The following is a 14,891-nucleotide window of genomic DNA, read 5'->3' as shown; positions in this document are numbered from 1 at the left end:
ACAAGCTATAAATGAACTCCCTAAGTAAAAATCCCCAGGATCAGATGGATTTATAAAGAATTCTACCATACACAGAACAATTAATTCTGATATTATATGAACTGTTTTTTAAAATAGGTAGAGTGTTTTACTAAATTCCTTTTTTGACACATACAGTTTTGATACCTGTCTGAGAGAACAAAGAGAAAGAAAACTATATTCTAATTTCCCCCAAATTTTTATATAAATTACTGTAATAGCAAGGAGATTACATTCTATCTCAAAGATCTTACACTATCACCAGGTGGTATTTATGCCAAGAATTCAGGATTGGTTCAATATTAGGAAAATCATGAGTATTATTGACCACATCAACAATAGAAACAACAAAAGTAACAAGATTATCTTTATAGATGGAGAAAAAGCTTTTGGCAGAATAACTCATCTATAAAAACACTGGAACTTAGAAAAATAAATGGAGCCTTTCTTAAAATGATAAGTATTATCTATCTAAAACCACGATTAAGCATTAAACATAATGGGAATAACCCAGAAGCCTTCCTAGTAAGATCAGAGGTGAAGCAAGGATGTCTGTTATCACCACTATTATTCAGTATTGTACTAGAAATAGTAGCTATAATGATAAGACAAGGAAAAAGAAATTGAAAGAATAAAAAAATAGATAGTGATGAAACAAAACTATTGCACTTTGCAGATGGAATTGTGGAATACTTAAGAGGATTGATTAAGAAACTAGTTGAAATAATTAATAATTTTAGCAAAATTGCAGGATATAAAAACCTGTAAAAATCATCATCATTTCTGTATATTACCAACAAAGTCCCCCCAAGAAGAGGTAGAAATTCCATTTATAATAACTTCCAAGATGGTCACAGGAACTATATGAACATAATTATGAAAGACTTTTTACACAAATAAAGTCAGATCTAAATAATTGGAGAAATATTTATTAATCGAGGGTAGCTAAGCCAATATGTTAAAAATGTCAATTCTGTCTAAACTAATTTACTTATTAAGTACCATATGAATCAAACTACCAAAGAATTATTTTATAGAGCTAAAGTAATTAATAGAAAAATAAGGGGGAAAATAATGGAATCAGCTAGATGACTCAGTGGATAGAAAGCTAAGCCTGGAATTGGGAAGATTTGAGTTCAAATCTGGATTCAAACACTTACTAGCTATGTAACCTTCAGCAAATTATTTAATCCCAGTTGCCTAGCCCTAACTAGTCTTCTGCCTTAGTATCAATTCTAAGACAGAAGTTATGGTTTAAAAATATATATTTATAAGAGCCATTCCTCAATTAATAAATAAATTGCCAGAAGATATGAACAGACAGTTTTCAGAAGCAGAAATCAAAGCTATCAATAGTCACATGAAAAAATGCTCAAAATCACTATTGATGGTGGTTGTTGAGATGTTTTCAGTCATGTCTAACTGGCCCTATTAGTGACCTCTTTGTGACCCCATTTAGGGTTTTCTTGGCAGAAATATACTAGTGGTTTCTCATTTCTGTTTTTTAAACTTTTACTTTCTGTCCTAGTAACACTCTTTAAGACAGAAGGGCAAGGGCTAGGCAAACAGGATTAAGTGACTTGCCCAGGGTCAAATAACTTGGAAGTTGCTATGGTCAGACTTCAACCCAGGACCTCTGGCTGTATCCACTGAGTCACCTAGCTGCTCCCTGCCATTTCCTTCTCTATCTTATTTTACAGATGAGGAAACCTAGACAAAGAGATTTAACACAACTCATAAATGTTTCAGGTCAAATTTAAACTGAGTAAGATAAGTCTTCTTGACTCCAGGAATAATATTCTATCCCCTGGTCACCTAGCTACTCCCCAATCTGAGTCTTGAATGAAGAGGCAGAAGTGTGAAGAGACATGGGAGGCAGCCTGAAAAGACAGGAGATGGAAGATAAGGTTTGAGGAACAGCAAAAAGGTTAGTGTTACTGGATTGTAGAGTATAGGGAGGGGGGAACAAGGTTTCAGAAGACTCAGAAAGCAGGCAGGGACCAGGTTGTGAAGGGCTCTAAAGGCCAAACAGAGGATTTATGGTGTTTGATTCCAGAGGCAATAGGGAGACATTGGAATTTATTGTCAGTCAAGAAGTATATAGGAAGCACTTTCCATGTACCAAGGACTTTATTAACATCAGGACTACAAATGGGAACAAAAATAAAGACAATCAGGGGCAACTGGTTGACTTAGGGGATAGAGAGCCAGGCCTGGAAACAGGAGGTCCTGGGTTCAGGTCAGAATCAGATACTTCCTAGCTGTGTGACCCTGAGTAAATTTTTTAACCCCCATTGTCTATCCCTTATTGCTTTTCTGCCTTGGAACCAATACTTAGTATTGATTCTAAGATAGAAGGTAAGTTTTTTTTAATGAAACAAAATTAAATAAAGACAGCCCTTGCTCTCAAGGAGCTTTTGTTTATAATAGAAGACCACACATAAAAGGGGAGCTGAAAAGCAGGGCAGGAGTAGTAGGGAAGGAGATGCCCAGAAAGGAACATGGTGGTAACATCCAGAGAATAAGGGATGGATGGTCAGGGCCCTTCCCAAAATGGAAGTTCTGAGAATAACTCATGCATAGGAAAAGAGGTGCAGAGGAGCAGTCAGGAGGCAGCAAAAGCATTAGTGAGTAGAGAAGGAGAATGACTGGTCCAGGGGCTGACATGGTTAGACCTATCCTTTAGGAAAATTATTTTGGCAACTGAATGAAGGTGGATTGGAGTAAAAAGAGAGACTAGACATAGGGAAACCAACAAGAAGGCAGTCATGAGGTGATGGGGGCCAGCACCAGAGGGGTGGCTCTGTGACTGGGGAGAAGAAGGCACAGATGAGAAATGTAAAGGTAGAAGCAAAGCTTTGCAACAAATGAAATATTGGGTTAAGAGGGTGAAGAGTCAAGGATGACACTTAGGTTTCAGGCGTGGATGACTGGGAAAATGGTGGTGCCCTCGATAGTAATATAGGAAATTTGGGAAGAAGAGAAAATTTTAGAGAAAAGATAATAACTTCAGGGGGCAGCTAGGGGGTTCAGTGGATAAAGAATCAGGCCTTCAGATGGAAGGTTCAAATCTAACCCCAGATACTTCCTAGTTATAAGACCCTGGGCAAGTCACTTAACCCCCATTATTACCCAGCCCTTATTCTCTTTTGCCTTGGAACCTATACACAGTATGATTTTAAGACAGAAAGTAAGGGTTAAAAAAAAAGAGTGATGAATTGTGTTTGGACCTGTTGAATTTTATATATTCAATAGACAATTGGTGATTCAAGACTGAAGGTCAATTGAGAGGACTGGATAAATCTGCGAATCACTTGTATAGAAATGAAACTGGGAGTTGATATGACCACTAAATGTAATACTATAGAGGGAGAAGAAAAGAAGGAAGAGGACAAGCCTTGCAGTTAGTGGGCATGTCCTAGAGCAGTGATAGCGAACCTTTTAGAGACCTGAGTGCCGGGCCCTGCCCCCAGACCAAGTATTGTGCTACTTCCTCCCAGAGATGATATGCCATGCCCCTCATCCCCATTCAGTGTCAAGTGTGCCCTGCCCTCACACAAGGGAGAGAGGAAGCATTCTCATTGGGCTGCTGGGAGGAAGGGTGGGAGAAGTGAGGAATGACCTCAGCAAGTGTAGAAAGGGGAAGGGGAGTGTCCTGAGCTCTCTGCTCCCCTCCAGCTCTGCCATCTGTGGGCTGTCCACCTTCCCCCCATGTGCTCCCATTGGTGCTCCTGGGTAGAGGGGGCAGGAGATTTGAAGCAATGTCATCAGGCATGATGGAGAGAGGGAAAGTGGTGTCATGAAAACCTGGAGAGATGAGACTATCCAATAGAAAAAATTATCAACATGTCATAAGCTACAGGGAGGTCAAGAAGAAGGATTGAGATTGTTCTGAAGATCAGAGCAAGGAGGAAGACAGGTAGAGGGGCTTTGAAGTATGTAGGACAGAGATGAGGGGGCTCATAGCAGAGAGAGGATTTGTGAAGTGGTTGGGAGAGAGCAGTGGGATCAAATTCAAATAGAATCAGGGCTTGTGATCCCTACATAAAGATCCCTATGGGCTACATATTAATTTAGTTTTAAAATGTCACATTCTCTTTTTTATTGTAATGTTAATTTTGTTAACTATTTCCCAATTATACTTTAATCTATTTCCAGCTGCACTCAGGAGTGTTGTGAACCTCTTATGGCTACATGGTTGACCCCTCTGGTATAGGAGGCTCAAGGAAATGTGAGAAGTTTTGAGACAGCTGTTGAGGGGAGTGGTGTAAAGACAGTCAGAAAAGAATAAACAAATCTCTGGACAGCATCAAGGGCCCAACTGACATTGTACACTGTGGACTTGCTTTTTCAATTTGGTGTGCAGAATACACATGCAATTTACATCCCAGTACTATATCATAAGACTTCTTGACCATTAGAACTATAGCTACTATGCTCCTGAGGCAATGCGCCATTCCTTGTGCAACCGTGTCGAGGATAGAACTGTAAAACACAATAGCCCTTAGATTCCACCCAAAGTACTGTGCTAACATTCCAGAAGCAATGCCTTTTGCTTCATGGATGTACAAGTGGAATTCCTTCTTATAATCAGGTATTCCCAAAGCTGGAGCTGATAGAATAGCTCCTTTCAACTGTGACAAAGCATGTAAATGTTCCTTATTCAATTGCAATGGTTCTTTGATCTCTTTCATTTTCAAATCAGTCAAGCACTTGGAAATATGAGAATAACCCACTATACTGCCTTGAGAAACCAGCAACTCCTAGAAAAGCTCTAAGTTCTTTCTTAGTTCTAGGGATGCCTAGCTTCTGAATGTCTGCTATCCTTTTATTAGAGATTTTCCTGGTGCCCCTTCAAGGACAAATCCTAAATATTCAGCTGTTGGTAGGACCCATTGAATCTTCTTTTTAGAAACTTTATGTCCCCTCTTATAAAGTTCTATCAATAATTTCTTTGAATCTTCTAGACAAGTCTTAGGGTCAGGAGATGCTAGCAACAAATCATCCACGTAGTGTATCAGTCTACTATGTTTGAAAGTTATGGTAGCTAGATCTCTTTGCAACAGTTGACAAAATATTGAAGTGGACTCACAACATCCTTGCACTAATCTAGTATAGCACAGCTGGGTTTGTCCCCGTTGGGAAGCAAAAATATTTTGAGAATCAGGGTGCAACGATATAGTGAAGTAAGCATTGCTCAGGTCCAACATTGTGTACCACCTAGCTTCTGCAGGTATCTGAGTAATAATATCATTTGGAGATGGTGTTACAGTATGTCTCTTCCTTATGAAATTATTCACAGCCCTCAAATCCATTACAAATCTCTAAGCAGGAGTGCCATCTTCATTTAGCTTATTCTTTTTAATAGCTAATATTGGGCTATTGTATTCAGATACTGTAGGTCTCATACCTTGCTCAGGGAAACTATTTATGATGGATGTTATCTCTTCTCTTGCTTCTCTACTCAACTTGTATTGTGGTATCTTAGGTGGTATTCCTTCCCTGACCTCAATCCTAACAGGAGTAATAGATTTAATCTGACCCAGATCATTTTGATTTTTTGCAAACACCCCCTGTGGTATATCTGTAGGTATGTCATACATAGAAGTTACAACTTGAATCTTTTCAGGTTCTTCCTCAAGTTGTTCTAACAATGGATAGTGCTTCAGTGAATTCTTGGGTAGATGCAAATACATTTCCCCAGATTTTTCACATTGTAGTGTTGCCTGTATCTTGCACAAAAAATTACGTCCTAAAAGGTTGTCTGGGTACGATGGAATCAACAAGTGAGAGGACCAAGTTTAACCACAGTGCTTTTGAGCTTAGGGACCTGTTGTATTTGTCCCGTTGCTCCAGCTACAGAAGCCATACCCCCTATGTTGGTATCCCCTGGACATGTCTTTAGGACAGATTTTGAAGAACCAGTATAAGAGAGCCTTGCAGTTTTTCTTTCCCACCTTAATCCATACATATGGTTCTAGCCTGTGTGTAGCTAAAGAATTTATTGTCACCCAATTAGTACTCCTGTCTTTGCTACCCTCTGCCAGCATATGTAACCCAGTTAATTCTTTTTTATTTGATCCATTCTCAATGAAGTCTACATTAGAGGTTGTATTCTCAACTACAATGGAACATGAACCTAAACTACCGTAGTTTCTTTGGCTAGATACCCCTTTGCCCCTTAGAATGCTGGCATCAAGACTGCCTTTTGAATCCATGATGGTTTTTCCATTCCATCCTGCTTTTCAAATTTAACTGAAATGTCATCTCCAATACTTTGTATATGATAATTATTTTGTCCAAAAATAATTTCAGCTTCATTTTCAGTTAGTTTTCCCTTATCTATAATACTCATTGCTGGATGGAAGGTATCAGCTTCTGGATTCAAATTAGATATATTTACAAGGGGTACCTGTGTCATAAAGCTCTTGGGAGAATTAACTAAGTTAGGTGGGACTTCATCTGTGAATGTTTTTTAAAGCATTGTCATCTTTAGCAACTGTAACTTTTAGGGAATTGAAATTATGTGTCTTTGTATCAGTCACAAACTGTTGCTTGAGTTCTTGTGGCTCTTTCTTTTTCTATTGCATAATTCAATCCCATTATCCACTCTACACTGGAAAAAGTTCTCTAGGAATGATTTTATTTCCTTTACAGACTTTTCCTGTCTAGTTACTGTACAGCTCATTTCAGTCTTTCATCTCATTTACTATTTGAGACGTTATTTCCTTAATTTCTGCCTCATTTTCTTTAATCTGTCTCAGCCTTTCTCTTGCTGTATTGCAATGGCTAGCATTTCCAGAGTCACTTTCTTGTACCAATTTTATACTATTTTCCAACTTTTTTCTATTATTTTCAACTGCAGCCTCTTTCTCACTATTTGTTCTACCTCCATGTCTACTACATGTCTTATGGGCCTGGCTTCATAACTGTTTTCTAACCATATCAAAATATTTAGGCTTTGCTCCAGTTTTTATGGCATTTTGCATTTCATTCAAGTCCGGAGCTTGCTGTGAGGACTTTAACTTGCAATGTGAACAACAAGTGGACTTCTTGTACCTAGTTTGTGCATCATGTTTGTCTCTGTTATTACTTTCATGTTTCTTCTTGTGACAAGGAAATCACTTTAAAAGACTGATATATATTAATTTAAGGTCACCAAGGAATTCAGCTATGTAATTCCTAAATGAAAACTCAAGTCAGCAGTCAACCTTTTATGGAGTTTACTTACAAACAGGAGGAAGAAAGGTATTAGAGATAGAGAGAAGGGGAGAGAGAGAGAGAGAGAGAGAGAGAGAGAGAGAGAGAGAGAGAGAGAGAGAGAGAGAGAGAGAGAGAGAGAGGGGAGAGAAGGGAATAGGGCTTAAATACCTCTTCTGTTTAGGCTGGGCCAAAAGGCCCAAGCCCTTAGATAGCTGAGGCAAAGAAAAGAGATCAGTCCCTATCACTCACATGACCAAAATGGAGAAACAGTCTCAGGGTCCTCCACTTCCAGCTTCCTTCAGAGCAAACTTCTCAAAGCACCACCTCTCAGACCAAAAACCTCTCCAACCAACCACCCCTCAGTCCTCAGACCCCTCTATCTTTAAGGAAACCATCCAAGTTCCCTCCCCTCAGTTCTCACATCTACCAATCACTGTCCATGTCTTCCCTGTGCCAATGGTGGCTCTAGCTTAACCCAGGACCGCCCAGAGGTCTGTGGCTTTGCACATGTCTGTTGAAGGTCATATTCTCAAATAATTAAATCTTGATCCTTTGCTGCAGCCCTTCCTAAATCCTGTTAGGACTGAGTGGGGTGGAAATTGTATTTTCCAAGACCTGGTTCTGTCATTCCAAGTATCTCTTTTGTATCAATTCTAAAATCAATCATGACTCAAAGAACTTCCTGTTCTATGCTTAAGCATAGGTCAAAGCCCTTTCCATTGTTTAGCAAAAGGTTTCTGTCCTAAAGTAATCTTAAGAAGGGAGGAGGAGGAACCTCCCATGCCAATGGGGTTCACATTCCAATAGAGTTCCCACTATCAATAGGAAATTTTTCAAGTATGAAATTTCCCAATGGTGAAATTCCAACATTTATAAGTCTAAGAAATTTTAAGGTTTACATTCTTTAAAAAACAGTTTCTAATCAAATGACCTTTCCGGTGACAAAAGTAACATTCCCTAGTCTCTTTCTGCACTTGTCTTCCCTTGTAACCAGGGTTTTGGGAACTAGATGTCTTGTAAGTCCTAACCATGTTCAGATTCTTTAATTCATCAATTTCCTTTTGTTTCAAATCATTTTCAATTCTTTCTAACATATCTTTCAGGTCTTGAACTTGCTTGCTCTATTCTGAATTATTTTCAAATAGGTAACCAACAGCCTCTCTCAATTCAATTAGGGAAACTGAGTCATTCTTAGGGAAATAATTTTTGAAGAATATTCTTAAATTGGGTGTGCATCCCCTCAGAAATTGCCTATGAACGTGGCCAGCTATCTCGTCAGTATCAGCTTCTAAACCTAAGATTGACTCTGCCATCTCTGACAGACGGTTTCTGTATGTGGCGGGATGTTCCCCTTTATTCTATCTGATCTTGTCAAATTTGGCCCATGCAGTTGGTTTAGAACAGCATTGCTTAATAGCCTGCACCATGTCCTCCCTGCACCTTCTCAGGTAGGACATGCTAGTTGGATTGGCAAAGTCCATATCCCCTCTTTGTTCTACTGTTGGCCAGTTAGTCAAATTGCTGTCAGATCTAGTTTTCTCCAAAAATTGCCTCTGTTCATGGGGCTGACAATAGAAACTTGGCATCTTCAAAATCCGGATCAAAGATCCTGAATGCCTGTTTAAGTTCCTTTTGGGATTTAAAAGGATTGTCCACAAATTTTGGGAAATGGTACTTTATGGACTCAAGTTCCTGGGGAGTAAATTGTCTATGGACTTTTGAGTGTATCACACCAGCATTAGTGGTTAGCTTGGTGACTTCCTTCAAAGGACAGATTTTCTCAGGGTCACAAGCAGCCTGGTTTTTATTGTCACCTTCAGTTTCCTGAGGTACATTCTCTGATTGCCCATTGTCCTTGCCTATAACTAGATCTAGTCCTTTTTCCTTGATCAGTTGTTCAAATACAGCCATAATCATGCCTTCTAGGTTCGTATCAAAGGCCATAATCTTCTCTGCCTTAAGGGCTACTACAGATCTGAATACTTTCTTCACTTGGGCTAGAGTCTGCAACATAGCCATAAAGATTATATATACTTGTGCCAGGACTTGCCAAAGAACCAGTTCATATTGAAATGGCAATTGCAAAACAGTCAGTGTGATGTTGCCTACATAATCCAGAGCTTCCACTACTATTTGGGTTAGTTTACTATATAGAATATGATATACCCAAAAGTAGGCAATGGCTGCGATGACCACCACACCAAAAACCACTTGTTTGAACATTTTTGTCTGTCTTTGTTTCATTACCAGGGATCTGTAGATTTCAGTCAAACTAGAGGTGCCAAATGTATTAATAGGTAATTTGTGTTACTATTTGTTGTTGAAGTAACTAACTGGAATGTACTCTGGCTTGACTGTGACTGGAGAACTGCTACTAGTTATGGAGATAGAAATACTTTCTTCAGAGATACAGAGAGATGTTGAGAGAGATGCTGGTACAGGGGAATGCTCTGGGGTCTGCCTATAATCTCTATTGATAGCTGAAGGATCTATCTACTTCCTAACCTTCTCCTACCCTCTTCCTCCCTCTCTCCCTCCCTTAACTACCCACTTCTGGAAGCCTTTTGACTTCCTCCCTCCCCCCTGAGTGGACTATAAAGACCCTCTTTTTCCTTTCTTAGGTAAGGGATTTATTGGGAACAAACAGGATCGGGATTGAGGTGAAGGGGATGAGGATGTCCCTAATCAAAAATAAGAATTTGAGGGTTTGGGAAATCAGTCCAGTAACAACTGTGACAGAGAGGACAGTTAGAGAGATGAAGGATAACTGTTTAAAATCTTCTTTCTTCTTCACAAAGCCACCGAGGTCTCCCAGCCTAATTTCAGAAGCCCCCCTCAAGGGTCCTTCAACCTGGGACAGAAACTAAATAAGATCAGTTCAGCTTCTTCCCCCTCAGCCAGCCACCAAGAAAAGTCTCTCCTTCAGTCTGGCTTTCCTCCAGCTCTTGGTCAGTCAAATCTCAAAGAGAGCGAAGGTTTGCCCCTTGGTGAGAGAGCTCCAAAACCAAACCAGCCCTTCAAGGGTCCTTCACCCGTGGACTGAAGCTAACATGGATCAGTTCTCAGCTTCTTCCCCCTTCAGTCAGACTCAACTGCCTCTCCTCCTGGGAATATTCCATTTAGAACCTTCTTGATTGACAGACAGGTCTCCAGCCTTGTTTCTTGCATCTTGGCTTGTCCTGCAAAACCTCTCTCTCTTCATGTCTCTACCTCACATGGACCATGTCATTACAGTTGCTGCTTTTTTTTTTGCTCTTTTTCAGTTCTATTATATCTTTGTTGATGGGTATGGCCGGAGCTATGTCAAACTTCCCATAATGGTTCTGTACACAGGAGGGAGAGTGCCTTTCCTTTTATTACTACCTCTCATTGGCCATAGCCACACATTACATGACTGTCTGCAGGGTCAAGTCTCTTAAGAATCATAGAGCCCTTTCCCAAGTTGTAGCTAATAGCTCAGACCCCATAATCACAGAGCTATAAGATTTCAAATTGGAAAGAAGTGTAAAGGTCATCCAGTCCAGTCCTTTCATTTTCCAGAAGAGCTCCTGATGTCCTGGGTTCCTGATGACTAGACAGATAAAGTGAATTATGCAGGGAAACATAGTCCTGTCAGCATAGTTTGGATTATTTTTCCTTAAATTCATTACTTTACAAGTGCCTAACATATGCATAATAGTCAGACATTATGCCAACATCTTGGTTCCATTCTGTCCTACTCCTTTTGTTTCTGTTAGGTTTGATCTACCTCTGTTCCTTTAGCCACCCTTTGGGAAATGTTCCCTTTTCTATTCCTCTCCCTGTGCATCCACCAATATCTGACTCCCTCTTACATGGCAGTTTCCTCACTCTCACTCCCCAGTAGCATGACCTGTGTGTGAAATTGGGCAAATCATTTGACCTCCCTAGGCCTCAGTTTACTTATTGGTTAAATAAGAGTGGACTAGGGCCATCTGTGAAGTCCCTTTCATATTACTGTTAGGCCAAATTAAGTCTCCCTATTGCTCAAGGAAACTTTCATTGGTCCCCAATTTGGATGTTTTATAAGTCCTGTCCATTGTGCCTCATGTAGGAAACCAGAATTGTTTTCCTGGGAGTTCCCAAATTACCTATTCAGGTTTCCTGTTCTGTCTTGTCCTCAGGTATTGGGAAGAATGTGATCTGTGAAAAAGCAGCAACTTCTGTGGATGCTTTCAGGATGGTGACAGCTGCTCGCTACTACCCCAAACTCATGAGTCTTGTAGGGAATGTCCTTCGATTCCTGCCTGCATTTATTCGGATGAAGCAGCTGATTGAAGAACATTACATTGGCAATGTCATGATCTGTGACGTGCGTGTATACTGGGGCAGCCTTCTTAGCCACAAGTACAACTGGATCTGTGATGAGCTCATGGGGGGAGGAGGTCTACACACAATGGGCACCTATATTGTTGACCTCTTAACCCACCTAACTGGCAGGAAGGCTGAGAAGGTCCACGGTTTTCTGAAGACATTTGTGAAACAGAATGCTCAGATCAATGGAATCCGGCATGTCACCAGTGATGACTTCTGCTTTTTCCAGATGCTTATGAATGGGGGTGTTTGTAGCACCGTGACTCTCAACTTCAATATGCCAGGTTCCTTTGTGCATGAAGTCATGATTGTGGGCTCTGCTGGCCGCCTCATAGCCAGAGGATCTGACCTCTATGGGCAGAAGAGCACTTCGCTACAGGAGGAACAGCTACTGACAGACTCTTTGACAGTCAATGCAGGACTTTTAGAAAAAGGCTTTAAGGACATCCCATTGCTGTACCTGAAAGGGATGGTGTACATGGTGCAGGCTCTGCGCCAGTCATTTCAGGAACAAGATGACCGGCGCACCTGGGATTACAAACCAGTCTCCATGGCAGCCTCATTTGAAGATGGACTTTACATGCAGAGTGTAGTTGATGCCATCAAGAAATCCAGCAGGTCTGGAGAGTGGGAGCCAGTGGAAGTCATGACTGAGGAGCCAGACGCGAATCAGAACCTTTGTGAGGCACTTCAGAGAAATAACATATGAGCCGGCTATAGGCCATGTGGGATGATGGTGTAGGCAAGGAGACATCCTGGGCAGGGGCCTTCTTTATGGAAGATTGTGGGTTTGCATGTAATAAGTCAGGTTATTGGTCTGGGTGAAAACTGATGGTGACCATGAGCAAAAGGCAAGGGGAATTTCTCCTCACACTCATTGGGAGGTGTAGGGTTTCTGTTGTTGTTGGAGCAGATTGTTGGTAAAACTTGAATTTCCCTTTGCACTTCCAGAAAAGGATGGAGCTGGCACACATTACATCATGGGTGCAAGAAGAAGTCAAGTCGACTTGTTCACGCCATTTTAATAAGATGGGAAAGCATGCGTTGAGGAGCCAGACCTACTGCTCCAGCCTCATGGATTACTAGGAAATTACTCTAGGCATCCAGACCTGGATAGAACTGAAAACAAGGTCCCTCTCCCTATCCCCTTTCTGGGAAATGACACCTCCATCAGGGCATCGGGGCTCACCTCTGACACCTCTGCCCCAGCCTCCCTCTTCACAGAAGGACAGGATGCTGATAAAGCATTCTCCTCTCTGTTGATTTATAGGCTCAGGTCTTCTAACAGTGGAGGATAAGATAGGAAGTATGGGACTACCTTCCCACACAGAGTCTAAATGGTAGAAGAGAAGGGGAAAATCTCAGTTCTTTATATAAGTTTAACCTTTTTGGAGGTGACAGTTCTAAAGCAAATGTTTAGTGAGTATTTTAACCATGAAAACAAAAGAAGAGGATTAAAACACCTGAGGAATTTTTAAATAAATTAATCAGAAGATTTGATATTCTGAATTATTTGTGGTATGGGAGAAATTTTGTGGAAATTCTAAAAGACTTTTTAAAGGAGTTTGAAGTTTTCATTTCTTTGTGGGCTCTGCAGTGACTGGTCCCCAGTGAATTCCATGAGAACATAGAGCTAACTGATTTTTGGAGAAACTAATCATTTTTTAGATAATTTACCCATATTGATGTATATATCCAGGCTCCTTTCCCCGCTAGCTTCCCTCCCAGCCTCTTGCCAGCTGCTCCCCACCATGGGTCCCATCTTTGATGTTCACTGAAGGGCTGGCTTCTCTCAGGGAAAAAAACAAAAACATACAGAATTCTAGGTGGTGCTTATGGCTTCCTGAGGTCATGTGTAGTTTCAGGAAGACCAGATGTGAGGCTTCTCCAGAAATTCAGAACTGAGAAGTCAAAGGAGAAATGATGACTGCTACAAAAATGCACATGTAGCTCCTGGAATAAAGAAGGGTCAAGAACAGAAGAGAGGTGGGGTCTGGAGAAGCTCCCAAGGGCTTGATACAGGTGATCCAGCAATCTTCCCTTCTGCCTGGGGCAAGTGTTCAGGGACTGATTTTGCCTGTAATACACAGGAGGTAACTACACTTTGATTAAAGATGTTTTGGGTATGTGAGGGTGCTTTAGTGTCTGTTCATGCCAGCCTTCCACTGTGCTCATATAACATTTCAATTTCAGCCTGATGGTTCCATGAAATGGCTTTTTGAGAAATCAGGTCATCACCTTATCACCCTGCTTGTTTTTGTTTCCTAACCAAGAGGTCTCTGACCTGACAGGTAAGGTTCCTTTCAGCTTTAAAATTAGGTAGCCTTGGGGGCAGCTGGGTAGCTCAATGGATTAGAGAGCCAGGCCCAGAGATGGGACGTCCTGGGTTCAAATATGACCTCATATACTTCCTAACTGTGTCACCCTGGGCAAGTCACTTAACCCCTATTGCCAACCCCTTACCACTCTTCTGCCTTAGAACCAACACACAGTATTGATTCTCATTCATCTTCACCCAGTTTCCCAGAAAGGCTTCTAATGAGGGTAAAACTTGGGCCCTGAACCACTTTTCATTCACCGGCTCTCTTCTCCTCCTCCCCAAGAGGAAACAGATTCCATGAAAGCATCATCAATTTATTACACTCTAGAGAGATCAGGGGGCTTATGGTCCAGTTTTACCACCTTCTTTCCTTTATTCTTTCATTGAAGAACATTCTTAAGAGCCTGTTATGTGTTAAGTCTTATGCTAGGGGCTGGTGGAGATACGATGCTTATATAAGCCCTACCTTCCTAGAGCTTCTAGTCTAATTGCAATGGTAAGATGCAATCACAGAGAGATATTCCACAATGTTCCACCTCTTCTGTGTGAGGGGAAATGCCTTCAGGGACAGCGTGCCTGGCGAGGTTTCTGGAGAGTCGTTCTCAGCATGCTCATGTTAAAGTCACATTGTCAGGAAGGCAACCTTAATTTCTGTCACTGGTTTTTCTCCTCTCCTTGATTTATCTTCTTTTTCTTGGGCCAGCTGATGAACTGGGACTCTGGGCTTTTGTAGATCTGACCTGGGGCTGGGGCCCAGCTGTCTCACAGTGACAAGCCCAAAGCACAATTAGGGAAGGGATCCCTGGCAGAGCCTTTACTTCTCAGTCAGATCAGTTCAAGGCCTTGTCCCAAGTGCTAGAATACTATATTTTAAAAAATGACAATACTTGCCTTCAAGGAGTTTTTATTCTCCTGAAACCACAAGGGTTATAATTGATATATATCAGGAATTAAAGTGGAGCAGGAAAAGATGTATAAGCAGGGACAGTAACAAATTTCCAAAAGACACGTGGTTTGG

General features: G+C 41.1%; 1 protein-coding gene across 10 annotated transcripts in view; it reads left to right on the top strand.

Moving 5' to 3' along the window:
• Positions 1–13,684, top strand: part of GFOD2 (Gfo/Idh/MocA-like oxidoreductase domain containing 2) — an 84,532-nt gene extending 70,848 nt beyond the window's left edge. For 7 of the 10 annotated variants that reach the window (XM_001364933.5, XM_056807248.1, XM_056807472.1 and 4 more), the window contains one exon: positions 11,364–13,684. In XM_001364933.5, the coding sequence (XP_001364970.1) occupies positions 11,364–12,262 (899 nt within the window). In that variant the 3' untranslated portion in view covers positions 12,263–13,684. Of the gene's footprint in view, positions 1–1,847; positions 1,946–11,363 lie in introns of those variants that run through there. The other 3 variants (XM_007477183.3, XM_056807589.1, XM_056807650.1) reach the window with 2 other exon arrangements.
• Positions 13,685–14,891: the final 1,207 nt, after the last annotated feature.

Source organism: Monodelphis domestica, chromosome 1 (assembly GCF_027887165.1).
Source record: "Monodelphis domestica isolate mMonDom1 chromosome 1, mMonDom1.pri, whole genome shotgun sequence".
In the NCBI taxonomy this organism is placed as follows: domain Eukaryota; kingdom Metazoa; phylum Chordata; class Mammalia; order Didelphimorphia; family Didelphidae; genus Monodelphis; species Monodelphis domestica.
Note: the sequence above shows the minus strand (reverse complement) of the source record. Positions and strands in the feature narration are given on the sequence as shown.